Source organism: Micropterus salmoides, unplaced genomic scaffold (genome assembly GCF_014851395.1).
Source record: "Micropterus salmoides isolate LMB-PRFRI ecotype aquatic unplaced genomic scaffold, ASM1485139v1 Ms_hic_scaffold_18, whole genome shotgun sequence".
Lineage (NCBI taxonomy): Eukaryota > Metazoa > Chordata > Actinopteri > Centrarchiformes > Centrarchidae > Micropterus > Micropterus salmoides.
In genome coordinates this window covers 17,506,474-17,533,693 of record NW_024040928.1, presented here as the reverse complement: position 1 = coordinate 17,533,693, position 27,220 = coordinate 17,506,474, and the positions used below count along the sequence as shown (strand labels likewise).

The 27,220-nt window shown below is 41.7% G+C and overlaps 2 protein-coding genes across 2 annotated transcripts in view; both read left to right on the top strand.

Annotated features, from left to right (window-relative positions):
- afg1lb (AFG1 like ATPase b) overlaps window positions 1–18,167 on the top strand; it is a 35,559-nt gene extending 17,392 nt beyond the window's left edge. Inside the window, exons 8-13 of the mRNA XM_038727153.1 lie at window positions 13,026–13,108; window positions 13,860–13,930; window positions 14,496–14,596; window positions 15,353–15,493; window positions 16,314–16,421; window positions 17,099–18,167. Coding sequence (XP_038583081.1) covers window positions 13,026–13,108; window positions 13,860–13,930; window positions 14,496–14,596; window positions 15,353–15,493; window positions 16,314–16,421; window positions 17,099–17,245 — 651 coding nt within the window. The 3' untranslated portion in view covers window positions 17,246–18,167. The remainder of the gene's footprint in view (window positions 1–13,025; window positions 13,109–13,859; window positions 13,931–14,495; window positions 14,597–15,352; window positions 15,494–16,313; window positions 16,422–17,098) is intronic.
- Window positions 18,168–20,701: 2,534 nt separating this feature from the next.
- foxo3b (forkhead box O3b) overlaps window positions 20,702–27,220 on the top strand; it is a 47,146-nt gene continuing 40,627 nt past the window's right edge. Inside the window, exons 1-2 of the mRNA XM_038727152.1 lie at window positions 20,702–20,980; window positions 21,340–22,055. Of these exons, the coding sequence (XP_038583080.1) occupies window positions 21,510–22,055 (546 nt within the window). The 5' untranslated portion in view covers window positions 20,702–20,980; window positions 21,340–21,509. The remainder of the gene's footprint in view (window positions 20,981–21,339; window positions 22,056–27,220) is intronic.

Genomic DNA, 27,220 nt, shown 5'->3' with positions numbered 1-27,220 from the left:
TGCATCTCAGATGATCATTGATGTGTTTGGAGTGATCATGATAATAAATAATTGCATAATAATTTGTTTGTCATGCATTTTGCAACAGAGAAGGCCGGCATTCTTGCATCTTTTATTGGTATTTAGTCTAAATAGTAAAGGTAAGCAATATCCAACTGCCACAAATGAACTGCATTTTCTTGACCATTTGTAAGACAAAATGACGGGCAAACAACAAACACAGAGACAGGTTTTAATTTTACACTTCTTTCCACATCTCAAACATGTAAACACACACACACAGTCATGAGTAGGTGGATATGAAGTACAATAACCCAAATGGGATATACAACACTTTCTGTGACTATAAATTGTGTGACTTGCATGTATCAGTTGATTATGAAGAAGTAAATATTGATATGGCATTGTTTAGTTAACGGAGCCATATAACATTTTCTTGGCTTCCTACTTCCGAGTGATTCCCAAATGTTTTCTCATTTAGCACCATTGCCAAAATGTGCTGAATAAATATTTGTTAAATATATATCTAGATAGATATATGCACAGACTCACAGATTCAGTTGTTTACAAGAATCAGCACATAAATTGGCTTAGCATCACATAAGTAACTTTATAGCTCCCCTGAAGAGCAGAGCATCACAAAGTGTACATCTGTTAAAAACACTATGTTAGGATTATTGGTTTCAGTTATGAAAAATAACTCAGTTTCCGGTACATTTTCACTTTCTCATAACCCTTTCCCAACTAAATCTAAGGTAAAATATGAGGTAATATACTGTATGATATGAGCTGATATCACTATTGGCCTATAAAACAAGAAATTCCCCATGCACGGCAACACCAGTGCTGGTAGATTGCAGGATTTAGCAAAAATAAGCCACCGCAGACTGAGATGACTTTACTTACAGGTATGCTAAGGTGTCTAGGTCAAATGACCAGTAATCCCAATCTACATTTTTTATTGCTTTTTTATAGGGCTGGGCAAGTTGATGCGTTGTTATCGCATTAACGCATTAATTAATGCCGACAATCATTTTATTTTGAAAGTCCGTTTCTCACTGGTTCTGAATACACATACAGTCAAACCATGGGTCACAGGAGGGGTGGGATGTTGATCAGCCAGCAAATCACCCAAACGAGCAGTATAGAGGGAATGCCTCGGCAGACTATGTTGGATGCAGCATGTGGGAGAAGTAGATAAACAAAAGCAAGACAAGCGATAAAATGCCATAGCGAAGTGGATAGCTACAGACGGCGTGCTGATTAGTAAAACTCACAAACAGCGAGGATCAGTCTCTCTTCCAATGATTTGTACAGCGTCACGTACAAAAAGTTCAAGACAATTCAACTTAGGCGGCGGACGTGTGCATGAGGCGAGACAGTTTCACCGGAACATGCCTGTTTGTCCTACGCCTTGTGCTTGACCACGTCACCTCACTCTAAGAGGGACACTTGCTACTGAACATAGACTGTTTATGCTGCTCCCTGATAAAAACAAAGATGTTTCTGCTGATACCTGAAAACAGATTTACATAATGTTAGCCTGTTATGATTTTATGATCGTGGCTCTTTAACAACCTAGATAAAAGGTAATGCCCTGGCAGTGGAAAATAATTTTGGTTTTATATTTGATTTGATTACATTAATGTTTAAATTGAGATTTACAAGAAATATTTTACTGCTGCTGTGTAAAGTGAACACTGCAAGTGTTGTTTAAATCATGTTATTGCACTTTTGTGTGTATATAGCAGTACATTTAAATTAAAAGTGCGCAATACACTACTTTAAAATTCATTATTCAATTTTGCGCATAACAATGCATTTACAATTACATTTTTTTATCGTTTTATTGTGTTATATATGCGGAAAAACATACATGAGTTACAAGAATGGCATTTCACAGAAATCACTAAGAAGACTAATATGAAGCTCACTGACAAGGAACTATTAGTTTTTCTCCCTTGCTTAAACACTATAACCAGGCTATTGAACTAAAATAACTCTATTTTTGAAAAATGGAGCTTGTGCCTGGATAGCCTGTGTCCTCTATCCACCAAGCCTGCCCGCCCGAACCAGTCCCACCCATGGCTAACTGATACCATCAGTGGGCTCCGTACTGATCTCAGAGTCGCTGAAAGAAAATGGCGAAAAACCAAAGACCCTGCCGACCTTAAGGGCTACCAACTGCTCCTATCCTCCTTCTCAACAAGCATCAGTGTTGCCAAAACTGTGTTCTATAATGACAGAATAAGCAGTGACACTGACTCAAGGAAATTATTTTCCACTTTTAGAACGCTACTAAATCCTTCTCCACCCAAAAACTTGTCTGCTGATACCTTTGCTGCCTTCTTCACAGGCAAAGTGGGGCTATAACTAGCCAATTCTCTAAATCTCTCAAAAACAACCATTCTATTCCCGCCCTGGTCAGCTACCACTGTGTGAGCACAGCACAGGAAAACCAAAATCATGTAGCAGTCCTTATACATGTCTCTCTCCATCTCCCTCGGGAAATGGTGCAAAAGGCTCAACACCAAGGCTAACATGTAGCAGTCCTACTACAATGGACAATGGCACTACACCTGATCCATAGCCGTCCCACTACATGCCCACTGGTCCCGATTCCTACGAATCGAATAAAGCCATATCTCCTACTGTGGCCCGGAAATCACTCATGTGATAAATACTTCTCTGGCTTCAGGAACCTTCCCGACCACTTTCAAAAGGGCTCGGGTTACACTCTTGCTTAAAAAGCCCTCACTCGACCCAACTCAAGTTGAGAACTATCGGCCAGTTTCTCTTCTACCATTTTTATCCAAAACTATTGAATGGGCAGTCTTCAGACTGGTCTCAGAATTCCTCTCACGGAATGACCTCCTAGATCCATATCAGTCTGGTTTTAAGAGTGGCCACTCTACTTAAATGGCTCTTTTGTCTGTAACAGAAGCCCTAAGGTCAGCTAAAGCTGCAGCTCAATCCTCGGTTCTTATCCTGCTTGACCTATCAGCTGCCTTTGACACAATCACATGATCCTACTATCCGCACTCTCAGCAATGGGCATCTCGGGTAAAGCACTTCTGTGGTTAGAATCCTACCTCTCGGGGTGTTCCTACAATGTTTTGTGGCAAGGACAATTATCCTCCTCCCACTGCCTCTCCACAGGGGTACCCCAAGGCTCAGTGCTAGGGCCCCTTCTCTTCTCAATTAACACCACCTCACTGGGGCCGATCATTTGCTCGCATGGCTTCGCTTACCACTGCTACACAGACGATACGCCAGACGACCCCACCGTCTCGGCACAGATCACAGACTGTCTATCAGACATATCTGCATGGATGAAGGCTTGCCACCTTCAACTAAACCTCTCTAAGACTGAACTCTTGGTCATCCCAGCCAAGCAATCTATCCACCATAACATCAATCTACAAATTGGCTCCTCAACCATCACTCCAACCAGGGTGGTGATAAACTTGGGTGTCATGATTGATGACCAGCTGTCCTTTTCACACCATGTTGCTGCTGTCTCTTGGTCGTGCCGCTTTGCTCTATACAACATCAGGCCCTACCTTACTCAGTATGTCACCCAGCTTCTGGTACAGGCCATGGTTACCTCTCGCCTCGACTATTGCAATGCCCTTCTAGCGGGTCTTGTAGCTTGTGTGGGGAAACCCCTACAAATGGTTCAGAACGCAGCAGCGCGTCTGGTTTTTGATCAGCCCAAAAGGACTCATGTCACTCCATTACCGTGTGACCTCCACTGGCTACCCATGGCCTCCAGAATCAGATTCAAGTCACTAATGCTTGCATACAGAGTGACTACTGGGTCTGCACCCATCTACCTAAGCTCCATAATACAAGTTTACATTCCTTCTCGGCCACTACGCTCCTCCAACGAACGCCACCTGGCTTTGCCATCCCTTCACACAATGCATTCCCAGTCCCGGCTGTTCGCATCTGTGACACCACGATGGTTGAACGAGCTACCACACGCCATCAGAGCAGGGGCGTCCCTCTCTAACATCAAGCAGCTCTTGAAAACTCATCTCTTCTGAGAACACTTCCTCTTGGAACACCTCTAACTCCTACATCTAACATGCAATTCCTGTGCTCTTCTTCTTCTATCCCCTTACAATTATCTTGTATTGATTGCACTTTTTGTTAACTCTAAATTCTTTCCCTAGGTATTTATCCCATTGATGCGATATGTGGCATAAGCACTTACTAGTATTTATTGCTGCTTTTATTAATATGTATTGTCAGTTGTAGATATCATGCTGTATTTTACGCTCTGTTAATGATTGTATGGTGTTCCTCAAATGTAAGTCGCTTTGAATAAAAGCGTCTGCGAAATGAGTAAATGTAAAAAGCACAGCCATTTCCCTAAACCCTACACACAATTCCCTTCATTTCTCATTGCTTACACCATGTGGTCATTGAGAAAGCACTGACATTCAATAATGTTCAGTCAATCAGCACAGGTTGAGCTCAATTATCTCATAATTGAAAACACACCAATCAGAAGCTTCAATAGAAAGATAAAAGAGCCAGAGTCAGTTCATTCAGGTTTGGAACAATGAATCGAGGAGGAGGAGGAGGAGGAGGAGGATCAGGATCAGGATCAGGATCAGGATCAGGATCTGTCCCAGACCAAACACAGGATACTGGGCAGAATAATTTGTTGTTTGGTGTGTTGAACTGTACAGTGCACTATATGCAGATGTTTACATTTGTTATTCCTTTTGTTGTGTTCAGCATGTGAAAAATGCAATTACAATTATAACCAGTTTTTGTAGTATTGATGTGTGTGTTTCTGTTTCTTTGAGGGCTTGTGTGTCATATCTGAGGGCAAAGTGTGGTTTTTCAGCAAGATTGAATGGTTTTGAGTGGAGAGCTTCATTTTGACCTGAAAATAGGATGAGATATTATGGAGTTGTGTTTAGAGTTTCAAGAAAAAGAGGCCCGTCCTTCCCATTCAGTGGTAGAGGGACAGAGGTAGGACCTATAGGATATCTGTCCTAAGGGACTTAATAGTTCCTTGTCAGTTAGCTTAACATTAGGCTTACCTAGACACTACCTATTTAGCACACCTGTGAGTGCTCCTGCAATTTCAGTGAGTGAACCTGAAGAAGCCATAGGCGAAATGCGTTGTTCACAATAAATTGCAGTAAAGTCATGTCAGTGTGCCATGACTTGTTTTTGGTTTTTTTCAGCATTATTAGCCTATTTGGCCTTAAAACAACATTGTTGTTCAGGCTCTAGATATGATAATTAGTATGTTGTTGTAATATTATTATGATCCCATTACATTTACCTGTACCGAAATAATAAACACATAGTGGGAAATGCCAACACAGAGCCACATGGTTGATCTGCAGCACCCAGGACACAGACAGTTTCAGGGTCATCAGAGCTCTACTGTATCATCAAACACACACATGCAAATGTAAACGCACTACAACCAGGGAAGCTTTGGAGTCACCCTTCTCCCCACCCACTCTCCCAGCAGCACCCTTGCCCTCTCTAATCCACCCTCATCAAGGTCCTGAATGCCTGTTGTCCTTCTCTGCCCCACACTACCTCCTCTCTTTCAGGGTTCCATGTTCCCCTTTGTGAGACCATCTGGTTTTCAGGGTCGGGGGTTTTTGGGGGTGCAAGGCGTTCTCTATACCGGCCTGTTCTGTAAAGTTAAAGCGTGTTTTAGCGGGGTCACACTGCTAACTAGCTGACCCTTAATAGATTGAATTAATGCTTGCAGGGACCCTGATGCAGCTCACTCTGTATGTTCATGCCTGAGTGTGTTTCTATAGCCAGCGAGAGAGTGAATGTTAACAAGTAAAAATAGCCTCTGACCTCTCCTCCCTATCACCTGAGCTGGAGTGGTAGAGGTTAATCCACTGCCTCTGTCCGCCTGGGTTGACATCTTTATTTAACTATTGACTTCTGATTAGTTGGGACCCCGTTTTTCCTGAGCACCACTTCTAAATCATCCAGTTTCCTAATCTTAAAATTAAGAAATCATTATATCAAGTACAAACTTTTAAGTAAATACACTTGCCAGATATGGAAAGCATACACTACAACTAAAAGTCCCTGACTGCTTTTCACTTTTTAGTTTAGTTTTTTTTTTTACACAGTCATTTGTAATTTCTTGTCCTTTTTAGCGTCTCTGTGGACTCCATCAGGGAATCTATTCAGTTGTTTAGGCTTCTTTTTCTTTGTAGCCATGGCAAAGCTCAGAGTTCTGTAAAATACAGGGTTTAAGGGCTTTTTTTTAATGGACACTGCCAGTATTGTAACTAAGACACTCTTTCTCTCTCACAAACTGTCCTCCCTCTCCACTCCACTTTTCATGGCCCATCCTGTCTCAACTCCTCCATACCCGCTCTTTATTCTATTACTATCCTGTTCTGCTTGCTGGCTTTACTCACCCAAGGTCAGGTCTCTGTGTTTTGGTAGCAGAATAGTGACTTTATTTTCCCTGCGCTTGTTCGATTGCAGTTGCGCACAATGCTGCTGAGGGGGGGAAACATGACAACAACCCTGAGGCAACTTTGAGTATCTCTGGATTTCCTGCTGTTTTTAACCCTTCTTTTGATCCGCTCTCCTTCTCTTTTTTTTCTGTGTCATTGTTAAAAATGTGCTGTGCAGTTGGTGATGAGAGAAAAATAAATATATAAATAAAAACAGGATGCTAGAGAAAGACAAATTGAGGAATGAGAGGGATGTGGTCCTCCAGTGAAGGCCTTGGTGAGAAGGACTGCCTGTGAAGAGCCGGCAGCCTGCCAGTTCAAATCAATTGGATGTTGATGTCTGATGACTATCATTGTCTTCCAGAGCATTTATTGGCAGGGCAGTGCTACTCACTGTATGCCTCGAGGGCATACCTCACTTCTTTCATGTCAGTGTCTCACTTCTACAAAACTGAACAATTAATAGAGTTAATAAAGGTTGGAAAAAAAAAATCGATTTTGCTCCTTTTGAACATGAGGAATGAATTCTGGCTCTGTAATTTCTAATTGATCCAGTCACCTTGGCTTGTTATTTCCTGCTGCTAACTGATGATATCTAGTGTTTTAACATAAGTGTGTGCACGTGTTAGATCTGTTTGATCAAGCATACATTTGCGCAGGTGCATTATACTGTACTGTATGTATTCATTTGTAAAGCAGGCCACCTGCAATCTGAGACAACACTTAATTCTGAAATGTCGCTCTCACTTCTAACTTCACTAACATTTATATTTAATGCCTCATTTTCTCTACTTGTTGTGCTCGCCGCCTCTGTTATGCTCTTTATCAACCCACTCGGCTCTTGATGTTCTGCCTTGTTTTCACAGTTGTAACATCCCAATGCTTGAAAGACAACTGGTTTTGCGATGTTGCACATTGAAATATATTCTCAGACAGTCCTTTTATGAAGATATGAGCGGTTACTAACTTGTTTACTTGAACACAGACATGTTTTTATACCTCAGTAATACATTGTTGATGCTGTCAGTGTTCACAGAAGGCAATACATAACACATCAGGGCCAAAATAAATTACATTAGATACAATGGATACAATGACAGAATAAAACAAAAACAAAGAAATTGTAAAGAAAATGGCATTAGAAACCAGATTTATAGTGTAAATCTTGAAACTCGTCCCAAATTGTTTTGGGTCGGATGCCAAGTAATACCTGTAATACCACAAAAAATCACATTTTTTGTATAAAGCCTGTGTTGGCTGCTGAGGGAGCTGATAAATTGCCTCAAGTGATGTCACCAAAGTCAGCGCTGGTAGGGGCTGAAGACTACATGTTGGAAAATGAAAATAGTCTCGGCATGTGGAGTTAGAAAAAAGGGAGCTTAACAGATCTCTGTAGTCTGTTCCTCATCTGTGCTTGAGGCTACAGCTCGAGGCTACAATATCCGCTACTAGCCTAACACACCAGAATCTCCGACCCAAATGTCGCAGGTCGAGATTGCATTGTGGGTAATGTAGGCACCCAGTTTTGACAAGAAGAATGTGTGGAAGATATCTCTGTTTCTGCTGCATCCAGTTCTGTCCTTTTTTCTTTTCTTTTTTTTTTTTTTACTGTCCATCGTGAGTCCAACAGTGTTATAGGAGTGTGATGCAAAATCATTTGAGAACTTTGAGTTTGAGTTGATATTATACCATAAGATCAGAAAGGTATTTGGTCCTAAATCATTTTATGATTTATTAAGTATTAGCCATATTAAAATCTATTCTCTTATAATTGTGAAGCCAGTACAGAGCTTTGTCTGCTGAAGTGATATGCTCAGCTGCATGGAGTCCAATTCATATCTCTGTGTTGCTACCAACATGGGTAGCCTCTGTTGGCCAGGTGCAGGAACCACAGATGTACCACCGAGTTTTGGAGCGGTTCGGTTTTAGGCCTCAACAGAGCTCGAGAGGGGTTGAGGGTGGGGGGTCCAGTGGGGTCCTGGATCACGAAAGGTGGGGCCTCCAACTCAAAAGATGTTTCCCCAAGAGGAGCAGCCGAGGCAGGGGGAGGTTGTGAGAACGACCTCTCAGAACAAACCATCGCTGGCCCAAGGTGGTCACACTTTAAGGGAATAGATCATTAGGTGTAATTAGGGTGTTCACATTGTCATGTACCCCCCCGACTGCCCAAGAATGAATAAAATCACCAGATACACCCCCCTACTCACACTCTCTCTCTCACACACACACACACACACACACACACACACACACACACACACACACACACACACACACACACACACACACACACACACACACACTGAAGCTCCCCAGTTAGTGAAAACACTTTGATGTCAGAAGAGTCGTCCAGAACTTGCCAGCATAAAGGCAGTGTTTTAAGCTCTCTCTCTTTTCTCCCCCATCTCTCTCTCTCGACCCCTCTATCCCTCCCTCCCTCTTTTCTTCTTTCCCTCCACACAAGGCTGTAAGACACACACGGTTGAATGAACGACAACCTTTCCCCTCCTCCCCTCCCCTCCCTCTCTCCCCCTCTCTCCCCCCTTCGTCTCTTTTTCAGCCTTCCCACCCCCGCATTTCTTTGAGGCCTGGTCAATTCTCCGGGCCAAACAAAAAAAGCATCAAATGTTTTCTGCTGCTGGGTAATGAGGGAGTGGACCTCATCAGGGCCCAATAGTCAGCTATCCTTGCCTTTTGTTACAGCTCAATGGCACCGCGCTCTTTGAAAAACTCAAAAGCAACTTTTTGAGGAGTAAAGGATAGAGAAAGATATGGCGTAGAGGGAGCGGGAGCAGAGGCAGCCACCAAAAAAAAAAAGCCACTCTGTTTTTATGCTAAACGGCTGTCCAGAGAGAGCAGTGGACAGCTTGGACAATGACATGATTGGAGCTACATGTGTTTGGATGACTTTCTTCTAAAGAAACTCTGATTCTCATGTCTGTCATCTCTCTCTTCTGTCTCTCCCCTCCCCTCTTATTTCTGTCAGCTCGTGAATGCGTCCCTGCAAGTAGTAAAACTCTTAATTTGCAGTGGAGCTGCTTCCATGCTGCTTTTCTGTGAGTCCGCTGCATATGGGGCTTGTTTTTACAAGAAGATAAAACTGTGGCATTACTCATGACCATAATGAAATAATAATTATTTTCCATATCAAATTAATCTGTCAGTTATTTTTCTAATTACTGTGAGTGTTGTGTTTTAAAATTTCAGAAAATAATGGTAAATGTTGCTCACTATTTTCCAGAACCCAAAGTGACATCTTCATCAGATCAAAACCCAAATATGTTCAATTTACAATCATATAAAACAGAGAAAAGCAGCAAATTCTCTCATTTGAGAACCGGAAATCAGTGACATTTCCGTGAGGCCGGGACACTTTTTTGGCACTTTTACTTCATAAATGACAGAACATTAATTACAACAATTTTCATAATCGACTGGTCAAATGACTTCACAAAGTTAAACAGTCTCTCTGACTGCTGTTTTTGAGCCGCGATTGAAATAGAGAGGAAAAAAAGTGACATTGGTGCGTATTTGAACATTGACATATAAAAAGAAATACCTTGTGCAAAGTAATTTTGCCTTACTAAAATCCCAGTGTTTTGGTATTAGTTATTTGGGCAGAGTGACCTCAAGGTTTACAAATACATCTATGATTTAACATCAGTCTACTTCATGAAAAGGATCCCTGATATTTTGTCCATTAAGCATACGTGCAAGTGTAGACTTTAGGCATTATAGAATAAACAGCATGGCACTGAGAACTAATAGAGTGACTTTTACACCAGGCTGGGTCTAGGTCTTTAACTTAATATTATCTTCATTATTTATTCATCTGTTCCTTAATGTAATGATTAATTGATCACTTGATTAGCCCAGAAAATGTATGAAAATACAAAAAAAATTACTGCAAAAGATTTGATCAATTTACAAGGATATAAAACAGGAAAACTCAGCATATTCTCACATTTGAAAAGCTGGACCCAGCAAATGTCATTTTTGCTCAAAACTCTATTGATCATCAAAATTGTTGGCCAACTAATAGAGCGATCAGGCAATTGATCTAACAGTACACTTGGGGGAAAAAACAGTGCAGTGGAATGGCAAGATACAGAATAAGCTAAAGGCACAGTTGGTGATGAGACTGTATGTTGCAAAGTAGACTAACTAGGATAGGAGTCTGTGAGAGTATCCTGATGGTGGAGGGGGGGGGCAAGACCACAATGTGTAGGCGGATGAAATCTTGGAGGAGTGAGAACTTGACAATCCTCTCAAGATGGATAATCAAGTAATGACCCGCAAGGCCTCAGCCTCATCTGATTATAAATAACCAATGGAATCATCATCATCACTGATTGTGTTTCCATTCCTCCTTCTTTCCCCTCTCTTATTTGTACCTCGCTTCTCCGTCAAGAAACGCATCTGCTGCCGTTGCCGTAGGTAGCGACAGTTCATAAAGGGAGGGAGTAGAAGATGGCAGGAGAAAAAGACAAACTGAGATTCTAATGATGTGGCGGCGATAGTGACAAGTTGTTTTTTTTTCTTTTTTTTTCTTCCATTTTGGAGGGACTATTTACCCGTTGGTGGGGTCACCATAGGTTGATGAAATGACACCTCCCTTTTGTGCGTGGGGGAGGGCGAGTTTGTCAGGTTGTTATTAAGCCTGATTCAGCCAATTGGCTCAGAGTAGGAACCCCGTTTGTGTGAGCGGACATGGAGATAAAAAGTTGACAGCGGAGAAGAATAGAGTATTTCCGTCCCCTTGCTTTGTGATGATTACTAATTATCCTGCAGCTTAAGGAGGCCAGTGGCAGGAATTCACTGATTTCATAATTTACTGGAGCTGTCGTCGAATACTCAGTCAGTCGGTGATGGCTTGGATGGGATGATATGCAATTCCTTTCTTTTCTTTGATAGAATGGTGGAGATGATGATTATAGTTTGTGCTGTACTCCCTGACATGAATCCTGTTGACGTTTTACACTATCTGTAAAAGTTTGAACTCCGCATCACATGTTCACCCCTGCTGTAACACACTTGAATCGCTGCAGGAACAATAGATCAGCCCAATAAAGCATGAAGAAGTGACACAAAATCCCATAGGAGAGCAAGATGTCTCCTGCCTTCTGTGTTGCGCTTTAACTCAATCCTTATTTGCTCTTTGTCCATTTAATTATTTATACTAAGATTGAAGCAGTGACATAAAGCTCTTATTGCCCTCTTTTCACATGGCAGATGAGCAGTAGAAACACAAGAATTTAATTCACAACAACAACAAACATAGACTTCTCAGCACCATCTCAGTTATCTCAAAGATTTCCACAACATGAATCTACTCCAGAAAGATAACATCTAATGAGATTACTAAGGTTTATTCAGTTTATTTTGTGCACATTTTGATTATTTCCTTTCCATATTTTCAATACTTCCCTGGTAACTTCCATGTGACACAACCAACATTGATATGACACTCCGATGTGGCTAAAAAGTACATTTAGATTTTTTTGACAACACAAGAATCTAATTTAGGATATTTCTGGTGATATTCTATGTTTTTCTTATTGTGCACTCATCCATTTAGAAACAGTATTTCTAGAGTGAGACTACAATATTTTAGATGTATATTAATATAAGAAATTGTACTAAAAATAAAAAAATGCTTTAGTAGAATCAAACCTTAAAGCTAAAGTTGGTGGCTGAAATGAAATGGCAACAGCAAAACGGCAAACCATAATCCACTGAAAAATCTCTGAAACAACCTTATTATCTTTTAGGTCAAAACCATAGACTGTATATAAAGGTCAAAACCTATGTAGTGAGTGACTATGACTGATACACCAATAAGTCTGTGTATAACACCCAATTTGGGGAAAATTAAGACAAATTACTATTAAAATTTTAAAAACACATCAATGAGGCACACTGTTGCATTGGGTGAGATGTTCCTTCATTACCATGAACACTCAACCTGTTGTTTATCTGAGTCAATCCACATACTCCATCCTGCTGCTGTAAATACTCACTTGTGAAATCAATCTGCCGCTGAAGACCCTCACAAAGTCCCTCACAGAGGCACTATTTACACATGTTTGAGTAATGTTTAGTAAAAACTATAGTGCCCAGCTGTTTAGGAAAAAATTCATCCTTTTTTTGATAAGTCTATGAATACATGACCTGTTTGTCAAGGTGCACATCTTTAGTAAGAACCAATGGGTATAGGGCACAGAAAAGGTAGGGAAGTTGAGAAGTATTGAGAGATGGACTGCTGCAATGTTGCTTTTGGTCTTTTCATGGGATTTGTTTAAAAGTATTGGGTGTAGGAAAATAAGTGGTATAAAAACAATCTTGTCACAGAGGATGAATACGCTGTAGCAGAAACAATATATTTTAGAAACAGCAACCTATTAAAAAATGAGACAAAATATGTATATCAAAAATCAAAATTTCAATCTAAATTGAAATTTAGATTTTCTACCATATTACAATACATATTAAAAATAATAATATTGTCACTTTGACAGACTTTTCATTTGTCCCTCTGTGTGTTTTGTACCTGTGCAGGAGTACTGCCACACCATCTGCTTAGACTCTGGGACTGACTACAGGAGGCTGGACAAGGCTGCAGCGGGGAAACTCTACTACCTGTAAGACACATACACTCAGCTCAGAGGTTATGCAGAGGTCTGGTAAAAAGTCCACATTAACCTGCATCCACAACATACACACAAGCATTCACATACACACACAAAGGAAATGTTTGCGCACATTATTGAGTTCGTTTTTTTTTTTTTTTTTTTTTTAAGTACAGCAAGAGAAGGCAAATAGATGGATAAATGGAAAGAAGCAGACTTGGAGTCTCATAAAGACCTTCATTACCTTGAGAGATCCATGAAAAGAGTGAAAGAGGAATCAATAGAATATGAGAAAATGGTAGAGCTTTAAAAGCTAGTTTTCTATTTTCCTCATTACATGTACGCTGTGAGGAACACACACACACACAGACAAACAAGGTATGAATGACACTGCTACTCATCGCTGTACTGGAGCTTTCAAGTGCTTTCGTCTTTTCACTGTATGTAAATAGAGCGCATCACACCCTTTTACCTGGAGTTAAAACACAAGCACGCATACAGACACACACACACACACTTTACTATCCCATTTTGACATGCATTCACAGGCTAATGCTTGTGTTTAGAGCCTAACATCCTGTTCTTCACTGATGGAGTGAAAAGCTAAGCAACCCCCCCCCCCCCCCCCCCCCCCCCCCCCCATCCCGTGCACTCCTTGCTGCCACCGTTTGATGTGGCCACTTCACCATTATTAATTTCATATCCTATTTTTTCTGTTTTGATGCCCGTGTGTGTGTGTGTGTGTGTGTGTGTGTCTTGTTAGCACAGGGGACCCTTGTGCGGAGGCCTTCTTGGATGCACTGTTTGAGGAGCTGGCCTTAAGACAAAAGAGCGGTAAGGAAGTTATCCCCAGCTTTTGTGGGGATTTTTCCACTGGTCAATTTACAGAAAGAAACAACAAAATATCAAATATCGTCAGACTTCCCTACCCTTTCCCTACCCTTAAGAAATAGAGAAAAATAAATTGGTTTTCTGCAAAAATCTGACAGGCTTGATTGTGCATTATTCTAGGTCACACATCATTTAGCTTCAAAGCTAAGAAAAGTTAATGTTTGATTTTAAAAATGGTTGCAGGTTTACTTGTAGTTTAGAAATGGACTGTTTTCTTATATAAATATAAATCTAAAAACACTGTATTTTATTAGCATTTGTAGACAAAGAATAAAAATCTAAATTTTGAAACTGTTGATGATGTATGTCACTATAGGCATTTTTATATTTTTAACTTCCTGCTCTCTACTTTGTAAGAATTTGACTTCTGCAGTCTGAGAACTTTAACTTTCATTCCTTCACAGATTTGTTTTGAATATAATGGTTTAACTGTAAAAGTAATGGTAAAAACGATATATAATAGTTAGTTATATATATATATTGTGTGTGTGTGTGTGTGTTTCCATAGTTACAGGCCCTCGGTTGCTCACAGTGCTGGGCAGAGACGTGACTCTGGAAAAGACCTGTGGCTCCATCGCCGACTGTACTTTTGATGAGCTGTGTGGCAGAGTGAGTGTTTTATCTTGTTTCGTCTTAAGACAGTTTTCTCTACAAATGATCTCTACAAAAAAGAAAAAGACAGCGGGGGGGTGACTTCTGGCCAGACTCAAACCACAGATATTCCAGTTACACAGTATGTACTTTAGACCACCTGAGCACTGCAACGCTCCCAATCTCTGTTTGACTTGCACACACAGTACACTTTCACACACAAAATCCACTCACTAATCAAAACTGCTCAAATTCAAAGCACTTCTCTTGTCTCTTTATTGCCCTCCTCTGTGTACATATTGTCCCAAGCCTTTGCTCTCAAACTGATTCACCTTCCCTCCATCTCAGTCCTATTTTCTGCCCAATGTCAAAAAGCAAGTCTATTGACAATTTTGTGAATAGTTGAACTTGTTTTGCCTCAAATAAAGGGTGTGTGTGTGTGTGTGTGTGTGTGTGTGTGTGTGTGTGTGTGTGTGTGTGTGCGCGCACGGTGAGCTTTTTGCAGGCATCTGAGCTTCAAGGCTTCTTGTTCTATCTGACATACGTTGGTATGTCCACATTAATTTAGAGAGCAATCATCCTGAATGGAAAAGAGCCAAGGACTGGGGCTAAAATGACATCAGCCTGACCCAAACATACAGGCAACATTCACAGTGCGTGTGTCTGTGTGTATTTACAAAGCAGCTGTGCGCATGTGCAACACTGAAAATGTTTACTCTCTGCTCCGTGCAAGTCTGACTGTTCCGGGTTGTAACCTGTTCAGTTGTTTTCCAGGCTCTGGGTGCCAGTGACTACCTGGAAATGGCTCGGCTCTTCGATACAGTATTCATTCGCCGTGTCCCCATGCTGACACTGACCCTAAAGGACCAGGCCAGGCGTTTCACCACCCTCATAGACAACTTCTACGACAACAAGGTATCTGTTTGACAGACTAGAGTTGGGCTTGCTACTGAAAAATGGTCAAAAAGAAATTCATCATCTCACAAGCGCGACATGCTTAAAAGTTTGAAAGCTGTGTTATAGCAACTTTCTGTGCTTTATTATTTAGTGTGCATGCACAGCACACACAGCAACTTAAAGAATGATGGTTCATTTTATTGCAAGTGAGTCTAAATTCAAGATGGGATATGATATTTACATAAGTTTTATGACCATTAACCATAACGTCCCCACTTTGCATCAAGCTGGGGGCTTTTATTTCGTCTCGGCATAAAATGCCCCAAAAAATAATAAAAAGTAAAGTGCTTCATGGCAGAAATGACTACTGGTGGCCGAAATATTACCACTGAAACTGAAATAGTAAATCGCTGCAGTATTTGCTGCTGCAAAAAGTATTTCTGTATTAAATATTAATGTAGTACGTTACTACAGCATTGCACTGCATTCAGTACAAGTTGAAAGCCAACTTCATATTAGCTCACATCCTCTGAACTTTTATCAATAAATTCCTCTTAGTGTCAAAGAGGAAATTTGATTTTAGGAAAATGAAAGTTAACATGCTCTTAAATCTTCTCACTGATTCTTCATGTTCAGGCTATAAAACACCTCAAATTGACCAGAAACATATTATAAGTACAGTACAGGAGGCAATGAATGAATTAATGGTTAACCGCTCTCATGTAATATTGATCACAGGAAGCAGACACTTAATCATTTATAATATTGGAAGTAACCTCCATAAATAAACTGGACATTCCCGTGTCTGATCCCTCTTTTCTTCCTGTCCTTTTCCCAGGTTAGAGTGGTGCTGCTTGCAGCGGCTCCTATAGACCAGCTGTTTGTCCACACCGGAGGGGAAGATGAGAGGGACCGACAACTGCTGGATGACCTGGGCCTCAGCGGGGTAAAATCACATCTGCTATGACAGAATATGACGAGTTAAAACAGCAGGAAAACCATCATCTCCTACAAGCAATGAATGGGCACTTTGTGTTCCCAGAATCCTAAAATTGATTTTCTCTTTATGTGACAGTTCAGTTCACCTCATAGTAGGCTGCACTTTAATTAAGATAAAAACACATCAATGGGTTGTTTATTAGTTAGATTACACACTTATAAAAGGGGCTTACAAAATTACAGTAACATTGACATGAGTCTGCAGCAGCATATGATGCAAACAATTTGATTATATATTTACAGTTTTAAATTTAAGCTAACTAATTACAGTCTAAATCCAACTGAAATGTAATTTGTCAATATGTCATTAGCTTTTCTTGGCTTAATAACAAACTGCTTAACAGTGTACATCATTGTAGGTGTAAGGGAGGTTTTTCTTCATAGAAATTTTTTCAGTTTTATATTTTTCACAAAAGTTTTGCTAAGCGCAAAAACAAGGAATATCATGTTCACACTGACATAGTTACACACACATTGATCGTACAGGTCCAGGAATCAAACAGACATCCTCCTGGTCTTAATCCTGTTTCTCTAACCTTTCTTCTCCAACCCAAATGAGTTTCAATTTAAATTGGATTTGGGTGTGTCAGCTGCTAACGCCACACTATTGGCTCCCTTCTTCAGGAGGCGGCAGAGCACCTGACTCTGTTCACAGCCGAGGAGGAGATCTTTGCCTTCAAGAGGACCATCTCCAGACTGATGGAGATGCAAACGGAGTCATACTGGATTGAGGGAGACCGCAGTCACAGCAAGAAACACATGAACAGCTAACATCCACTGCTGACTGCCTGATAAGCATATACCTCCGGACAACATAGTACCTCACTAATAACTAACACTGCATACGAGAAGTTCCTAATTAGCAGAAATAGAAAAGATCTATTTTGGGCAACCAAAGCGATTTATGTTTGGCAGTTAGCTCCGACTTTCTTTCATCTTGTGCATGCATGTTAAGCCGTTTTACTTATTAGTCCTCTGTGAGGTGTGGTCTCTCCCCCTTGTGGACTTTTTATTTTAAAGAATATAAAAACATATGTAAACCGCAAGGCAAACAAGTGCTCACTTCACAGAGAAAAAAGGGGCCAAGTGTCCCTCAGAGTAGTTGGCTACTGCCCTCTAGTGGGTGAATGTGAAAAGGGTCAAACATTCTCTAGACCCTCCTGTTTTTAAGGAACAATATCAGTCTCTGGATGGTTTAAAAATGGTATGCATGATGTTAATCCATGTATTTAATGAATAAGACTAGAATTTACTAGTAAAATGTTGAGGCATCTTCATGTTAACATCAGTGGTTAGATTGGCCAGTATGTATTCCAGATCTAGATTCTTAATCAAGGAGTCGACTGGTCTTTATTTTGGCCAAGATGGTTTGATTACAGTTTCTATTTCTAACACTTTGTTATGACCTAGAAGGGAAATTTGTGTTGTATTATTGCAGGCAATGACCTGTGCACCTGCAAACTGCATTTCAATATAATAAAATTGTTAAGACAAAGAACTGTGAAGAGGGTTTGCACCCTGGAATCCAGACTTTTGAAGAAGTAGTGGCATGAGTGTGTAGCTAAGAGCAACAGTCAAATTTGCATTGTGCATTTTTTAAATGCACAAAAGAAAGGCACAAAAAAAGTAGAAGAGGCCCTTCCTTGACTTCCAAAATGACCACAACATTAAAGTTGTAATATATTTTAAAGGATAATGGATTATGTCATTTTTGGTAGAAAAACTATAAACACATTTCTAGATTTTCATCTATATTTTAGTTAAAATTAAAAGACAGATATTTTTACTCCGTGGTGTTCTTCCTGTGTGCCGGTAGGTGGCAGCAGAGGGCAACCAATCGTTCCAAGCTTTGTTATTGCATCCATGTAAGGATGAGGTCATTCTGGTGCACCACTCCAGCCTGGACCAGCCCGCCCTAACATCTACAGTCTGAACAGAGAGCAGCACATACAGTATCCAAACCAAGAGTGTTATATAAGATACTATGTTTGTACCAAGCAGCAAGTGTCCAAGCACCCAGTATCATCCCACAAAACCCCAGAGTAAATGTTTAATCTCATTAGATTCAAGTGACAGTAAGTGGTTCTGTGTGTGTGGGGGGGGGATTCATGCACATGACATGTGTCATTAAAAAGTGGTTGAGTCGGCAGCAAGGACCCAAGTCTATCCCACCATAACTCTCAAAGTAAAAATCAATCACGCCCTATGCTGAGGCCCCTAATCCAATCAGAGCATTATTCTGTTTGGGGGAAACATCAGACACAAACAGAGATGGCCGCCATTGTTTTAATTGGATGATTCATGCTGGCTTAGAGGGGTGGTCATAGTCTCCATCCTCTCTGGACCACAGTCTTAATACCCCATGCTGAGAGATGAAAGATGGAAAACAGTTCTTGTGTCTCTTTGTTATTTTGAGAGAGCACAGTTGACAAAACTAGTATGTTAAATACTTTAACGGAGCTTAGATATTGTTCTGAAACAGTTTTTCAATCAGGTTTTCAGGCCACTGAATTATGTTATGTGGCTCCAACCTGGAAGAGGTTATGAAGTGGTGGGTTGAATGTGCCCTAAAGGAAAGGGGTAATAATACCAGTGGTTTGGGGGTTGTGTGTTTGTGTTTTCTTGCTTGTGTGCAAGAATGTGCCCTTGTGCAACACTATTACGGCCCTCAAAGGGGCATCTAGGGAGAAGCTGGTGTATTTTGGTGCCGAATAAATTGGCCAAATGCCAAAGAAATTGCAGCAGTGTATTGAAGGGACATGTCTGACACTTACTCTGTTCCACATGACATACATCATATGTAACATATTTTATGCACTATGAAATGAAATTCAATGCAAATATTCTAAAGGGTCAGTATGATATAAGGTAATTTACAGAGAAATATCTCAGTCTCATACAGTTGGCTACATTCAACAGCTCTCTCTGTACATCTAGTGAGCAGTTAACTATAGTTCTCTGGAGGAGCCAAACTGCTGCATCAGGTATTCTCTTTGATGTGAAGGGAACAAAAACCTTCACACAATGTGTGTACGTGTATACCGACTATCTCCTGTAATCCCGTACAGTACAGACTCCAGACTGCTGCTGCTGTGTGTGTGTGTGTGTGTGTGTGTGTGTGTGTGTGTGTGTGTACGCGCACGCGCTGTACAAATCTGCCTGGTGAAATGTGTGTCAGTGAGCACAGTCTGTGCATTCCTGCACAGAAACCGCGAGCACGCGCAGCTGGACGCTCACCTTGCCGGGCAGGCAGCCCTCGGTGAAACAAAGAAGATGTGGAGGAGGAGAGAAGGCCAGAGCATCACTTACAGGATGGAGAAAACATCTAGGATTGCTCCCCTTTAATAAACGGAATGACGTCATCCTGAACGAGGTGAAACGGGAAAGGGGCGTGGCCTGAGCGCCGTGGCAGAAGTGATTGACAACCAGGTTCGCTGATTAAAGGCACAATCAGCCATTGCAATGAGGCAACAAGAATAAAACAAATATGTTGTTAAAGCGAAAATCAGAAGAGATATCATGTTTCAAATGTTTTTATTGTGAAGCACCGTCATCATGTCAGTAACATGTAACAATGACATAAGAAAATATATAGGCTAGGCCTATTATGGACTGACATTGAATGTATGTTTAATCTCTTGTGGCATGTAATCTTAATATTATGGCTACTGAAACTTGAATTACTGAGGATGCACAATTGATTATATCTTCAAAAAATCTGCATTATTTTAGATAATTTTTAAGCAAATATGTCCTCTGTTCACTTGTTGCTGCCTCTGGAAATGTGATGGACATTTTATAGACCAAACAATCAATTGATTAGTTAAAAAAAATAACTGACCGATTAATTGATAATGAAAATAATTTTTAGTTGCAGTCCTCAGTAAGTTGTAAGTACAAACCTGTAGCACACCTATAGGCCTAGTGGCAGTATCCTGCAAACTAAAGTTGGACATGTAAACATCCATTTTACCAGCACAGATCGGTTGTGACAGTGAAAATCTTTCTAAAATGAATACATTGCTTCACTTTAATAGGTCCGTTTTTCTTCTGCTGCTGTGTCCCTCTATTCCTGTGCCTATAATCAACATGTCAGGACGTGTCCCAGCCTCCACCTGCGCACAGACAGCTCCGTCCTGTTGGACTGCAGTGTCTCTTTAAAAGGCGATCCCATGCACAGGATCCAGGGGGCTGGCCCTTGATCGACTTGCATGCGCGTGTCAGTGTGTGTAGGGTACTTTGTGTATGTGTGTGAGCGCATGTGTGCAGCGCTGCGTGGAGAGCAAATCGAGATACAGTAGTAACCCAGAGTGAGGTGGCAGTCTTATTCCACATCGACAGTGACTTGCCCCGCATGCATCCGATCTGTCTGTATATCGCAGAGCGCACTTGAGGAGTGAAAGAGGGGAGAGTCAAGATGGCATCTGGAATTGGCCGTGGACAATCCTGGATCTAATCTCTTCTCTTTTTTTGGTACCACGGAGTGCAAGTGACTGGCCGTGCAAGGTATTTCATTTAAAGTGTTCAGAGCGGATTTATTTCCCAGAGAAATGAGGTTTGAGCCCTTTCTCCTCTGCCATTGATCTCCAGTGGGTGGATTCAGAGCCTTGCGCCAGGACGGGGTTTTGTGTAGAGCGCCTATTCATGCAAGTGGTGTTTTATAATGAAGTGAAGCTCAGAGAGGCGCATAACGTTAGCTTCATTGAAATTGTTTTTAAATTAAGAGGTAGGCTAGTTTATTGTGGCTTCGTTGACAGAAATAGGTTAAATGTGCACACTGCTGTATTGTGACTTTCAGTTTGTATTTTACTTGGCTCTAACAGAATGTGTTTGGTTTATTTTTTCTTTCTGCGTGTCCTCAACAGGCGTTAATAACTAAGTTGCTCTTGGCCCTGTTGGGACTTCGCTGGTGTGGAATAGCAACAAAGGACGGGAGCGCGCATTCATGGGACGCGAGTTTGACAGCTCTTCATTTCTTGTCTTGTAACTTTATTACCTCACAGCGGGGGCGAGATTGTGACTGGAGCAGGAGATAATGGCTGAGGCTCCGTTCTCCGACCCACTCCCTGACTTAGACGTGGTCATCGACCCGGACTTTAAACCCCAGAAGCGGCCCAGATCTTGCACCTGGCCGCTGCCACGACCAGACTCGAACGCGGTGAAACCGGAGATCAATGACACAGACATTATACCCGAGGAAGAGGATGAGGAGGAGGACAATGCTACCGGTGTCAATGGCTCTGGTTTAGCGACAGAGGACCAGAGTAGCAACAGCCCCATAGCCGATGGAGCGCTCTCCTCCCCCGGCCAGGAGAGCGGAAGCTCCCCGCTCTCCACGCACTCCCCGACGGCCGCCTCTGGCGCGCTGACCCCTAGCAGCTTGGCTGCCCAGCAGACCCCGAGGAAAGCATCATCTCGTCGTAACGCCTGGGGCAATCTCTCCTACGCCGACCTGATAACCAAAGCCATTGAGAGCGCGCCGGACAAGAGACTGACACTGTCCCAAATTTATGACTGGATGGTTAGATCCATCCCCTACTTCAAAGACAAAGGCGACAGTAACAGCTCTGCAGGATGGAAGGTAAGAGTCGTCCCGCTCACCCACACAGCCCCCCTCCTTCCTCCATCAAAACAAAAACAAAAAGCATGTGGCTTGTAAACCCACTGACGTACACACACAGACAGACACAAGCGCACAATTATGCCAGCGCAGTCTGTTTTTACAAGCGTCTATTTGGAAAGGCTGGCACTCATTATGCCTCTCATTATCATTCTAATGGAAATTACAGATCGGTCAGAAAACGTCAGGCGAATGAGAAAAAATCACATCGGGCAGGCATTTAAGATCATTAATCTCTTTAAGTAGCGTGGGGTTTGGTGACTACACGTAATTACCTTATAAATTGACCAAAACGTGATGTCTTCCACTTATTCACAGACATTTACTAGACAAATAAGGTTGGGGAGTTTTGATTGAAATTGCATCAGATGTCCTTTGTCTTTTTGATGACTTATGTGCATAATATTCATCTGAGGTCACAGTTAGTCACAGTCACATGGCTGGAATAAGAGCTACCACAAACGTTGTAACCGGTTTGTCTGGAGACACAGTAACCTATTTTGAGTGACGCAATCCCGTATAAGACGATTTAAGATTTAACAATAATGCGGTGAGGAAAAGTGTGAAGGCAAAACCTCCACTGTGAAAACATCTACTGTATGCACTTAGTCATCTAGTCTTTCTGTGGCTGTGAGGTTATGGTTTTTATCAGTTATTTGCGTTTATATTTATAGGCTATAGGCATATGCTACCGTTACCACAGTGCATTGCCCTGTTTGCCTTTTGTTATGTAAACCTTGGCAGGGATCTGTCAACCTCTTGGGTCAGATATGCAACTGCCAAGGTTGCTTATCCTGCCATCGGGGGAATTATATAACTGCTGCGTTGCCATGAGTTTGAGTGAGCTGTTAAGTGTAAAAGTTTTTGTTTTTTAAGGCTGTGACCTGGTCACCCACAGGACATATGGGACCCGCAAAAGAGACAGGGAAGGAGGTAGGCGCAGAAGGTCAGAGAGCAGAGATTAACACTCATCAGTGGCCGTAGGAACAGTCCCATTGGGCGTGGAGCCTAGGCCCTATAGGCCGTATTTTGTCAGGGCTTCTCAAGTTTTGCTTTGTGATATGCTTCAGTAAACAGCAAAGCTGTGTGTGTAGCCCCTCCAAGTCAAGGCCAGGTTCACCATCACCATGCAGAGCTGTTACTCCTGGAATTTCGGGCATGAGGGCCAGGCTGTCGGCGGTTTTGTGTTACTCATGGTCTGTCAATAAATCTTGGCTGCAGCTCACAGGCAATGACCTCTTTTAGTTTTCTTATAAGGGACTCTTTTCATTACAGACTCTAGTTGTGTCTTCTCAAACACAGAGTTGTGGCAACCGACAGTATCACAAATGAAATGAGTTTAGATGACTCACATTCACAGGGACTTTATTTTAGGATGATGCACTTACTCTGCAGCTCCAAACTGACAAGCAGGGTCTTAAGCATTAAGTCCCCGAGCATGCCATAAGCTGCAGGTTTTAGTGAAAAGCCTGTGAAACCAAAGATGACCTGCAGGGCCAGGTGTTCAGAGGACTACTTCTCTATGGGGACTTTTTCACAGCCCCCTAGCTCTCAGGCCCCATCCACACTACTTCGTTTTAGTATACAAATGGAGAATTAAAACGAATACGATCTCCGTCCACACCAGCGTTTTGGAGTTGATCTCCGTCTACATTAAAACGACTGAAAACTCACATCTATTGCCCGTTCAGGTACACTGGGCATGCGCGTGCCGTAAACCACTGTAAACATGAAGGCTTACACCTGCACGGTAGAAGAATTTGGCGAAAGAAAAAATAAATACAGAAGAGGAAAGTTGTTGTTTTTTTTGCATGCACCAATAAAGAGCTGGGACTGTTACTAAATTAACACAGGAGTGTGGCGGCGGAAAACAGACTGGGAGTCTTTGCAAAGTAAATACGGCGACATGCACAGTACAAGTGTAGGCAGATGAGTGTTATTTGCATGGTACATAATAGTTTAATAAAAATATGATGTCAACAGCAGCATTGTGTTTGGATGGCGCCTTAGTCCACACGACTGCGTTTTCGAATTAAAACTGAGACCTTTTGCTACGTTTGCACCTCCCGTCCACACTACAACGATGAAAACGAAGACCTAAAACGGAGTTTGGAAACGCTGCCACCCCTGTTTTGCGTTTCAAACTCCGCAGGGCGTTTTAGTGAAGACGGGCCAAAACAGAGGACTTTAGAAATGATGATGCAGCCGCTCACGCTCGGCTCTCTGATTGGGTCTTGCAAAGCAGAAACACAATGCTGCTGACAGGGTTTTTGACATCATTTTTTTTTTTTTTTTTATATTCTGTACCGTGCAAATAACACTCATCTGCCTACACTTGTACTGTGCATGTCGCCGTTTACTTTGCAACAACTCCCAGTCTGTTATCTGCTGCCACACTCTCCTGTTACATTCAGTAACAGTCCCAGCTCTTATTGATCCATGCAACAACAACAAAAAAAAACTGGTCTGATGCTTAGTCTGTATTTATTTATTCTTTCGCCAAATCTTCTGTAACTACGGAATAGACCATCTGCTTCATGTTTACACCGGCACGCGCATGCCCAGTGCACCTGAACGGGTCCTAGCTGTGTGTTTTCAGTCATTTTAATGTAGACGGAGATAATCTCCAAAACGCAGCGGAAATGCCGATGTGGACGGAGATCGGATTCGTTTTAATTCTCCGTTTGTAAACAAAAACGGAGTAGTGTGGATGGGGCCTTAGGTTCCACACAGAGCCAGGTGTGAACACCTACAGTTTCATGCCGTCAGTGCAACTTTGATGAGGAGATTTTCTGAGCAAATCCTAACAATTCTCATGGGTGTCTCTCCCACATTCCCACTTATGTCATTTTATTTCATATCTTTGTCAGTTAACCATTAGCCCTCATAAAAGTAGGTTAAGCATAACACTAGGACATCTTTCATCTTAACCTTAGATTGTCTTTAACCAGGAAAGCCACTGCACAAGCTTTTTATACTAACAAAATGTTTGGTCACAAAAACAAATGGCACATTTATCCAAATAATATACTTAATAATAATAATTAGCCAGAGATGCTATATCACACAGCTATAGCAATATATTTATTGATTGTGGCCATTGTTTAGGCTGTCATTTACTTATTAAATTGACCAATTTGGATATGGTGGTTTATGACCTGATCTAAAAACTTTCCCTCCACATTTTCCAAAGGATACCCAACCACCAGGCATTTTAGTGATACACTATAAAATAAGTCAGTCATGATAAACAAAATCAAAACAAAATCATTCTTGGGTGCTTTTAGTACAACACATCATACAAACATAGCCTGTGTTAGAGTTTTCCAGCAGGACCTCTGGCCATGAGAGGCAGGTCTTGTTCAGAGTTGCTGAAATGTGTGCTAAGAGAAGCTTTGGTATGGCTGAGGAGTGACAGGCTGCATCTCAAAATAGCACCTGTCAACACGCCTGTAACAGTCTGAACGTGTGTGTGTGTTTGTGTCTTTCACCTGTGCGTCTTTGCATAATCGAAAGATTACGTGCAAGTAAACTGTGTGTGTGTGTGTGTGTGTGTGTGTGTATTCCTGGCTGCAGTGAACCTTGTGCTCTAGTGTTACTTAACCCTGCTGTAACAGGCTCCCTGCCCATCACAGGCCAAGACCCAGTTATGTCACAAAGCCACACACAGGTCTTATATTCTCATTTAAGGTTTAGAGGTTTTAACAGTCACACATACTTATATTCACAGTACATACAGTTCTTTCTACTTAAAATAAAGTTGACAACTTGAGTTCTCCTGTGTTTTTAAACCTGCTATACATTCCCATACAGACAGACGTGCTCAGACATGTCCTTGGTCATGTTCAGGCGTATCACAGGGGTTCATGACTGTGAGTGTCTACTGCAATTTAATTTATACAGGGTTCTGAAATTAGTTTAACTCATTAGAATTCATTCACGAGATTACTTTAATCTCTTCAACCTCTAAAACCCCTAGGGTTGCAACGAGTGGTGATTACTACGAGGAGTTTGTTGACATTAGTCTTAATGTTCTTGTTTCACTGATGGCTATCTGCAGGTGCTTCAGGTTTGGCTCAAACCACAAGTGCTAAACACATCTTTTCTCATTTGATCTGTTTCTTTACAGAGGTTCATCCATGCCACAACCTTCACACACTCAGATACATACTACCGCGCTTCGCTCCACACATTCCCCATCTGACTTTGTCTGAAGGTGTATGGAAAACAGGCCCTCATAAGTCCGCCGGGCATGTTGATTATCATTTTAATGTCCTAGCATGCTGAAAGTGTTGATTCTTTGGGGCTGAAATGATTTATTATTCATATTAGAGCAGGATCGGGTTGACAAAAGGGAAGGGCCTGCCAAAGAAATACAACATTAATCCTTTCATTGGCTGTCCGTCAATGCAGAATGTGCACAGTAAGATCCCAGAGTCAGCCATGAATATCCCTGCAAGACATGGCTAGTAGTGGCGGGAATTTAAACTTGTAAGCATTAGCATCTACATGTTGGCTAGTAAGAAAATTAATATAATACTGAAGCGAAATACTTCTAAAAGCAGAAGGTGTGTGTGTGTGTGTGTGGGGGGGGGGGGGGTACACAATCTTTGGGATTCTGGCACCGTACCAAGCTGAAGGAAATGAAGCAAGAAGGCAATGAAAACGGTGAGTGGAGGGGGGTGGGGGGCATTAAGACAGTAGAAGGAGGAGAAGGGAGGGAGAGCTCAGGGAGTAAATTAACAAGATTTGCTCCAAATTGGTGTATTACAACTGCCCTGTGGCTGTGATTCCCTATGGAGAGGGCGGTGGGTGTGTGAGGCTAAGGGGCAGATGGGTTATGGGAACCCACCAGCTCCAGACTCTCCTCCAAGTCTGAATAATGTCACCCTGAGCAGTCAACCTCTGCGTGCATGGAGAAAAACCCCCAGGCTCCGTTCTAGTTCCATTTCCAGTCAATGGAGGAGTTCCACTACATCAAAATTTTACATCCGAAAATGACCTTATTTGGATGAAAAGTATGCAGGCACCTGAGCATTACACCCATATGTGATGTGTTGAACATCTCATTCCAAAACCTTTTAAACATCTGCCACTATAGCTGGCTCCCCTCTTCTTTAAAGGCT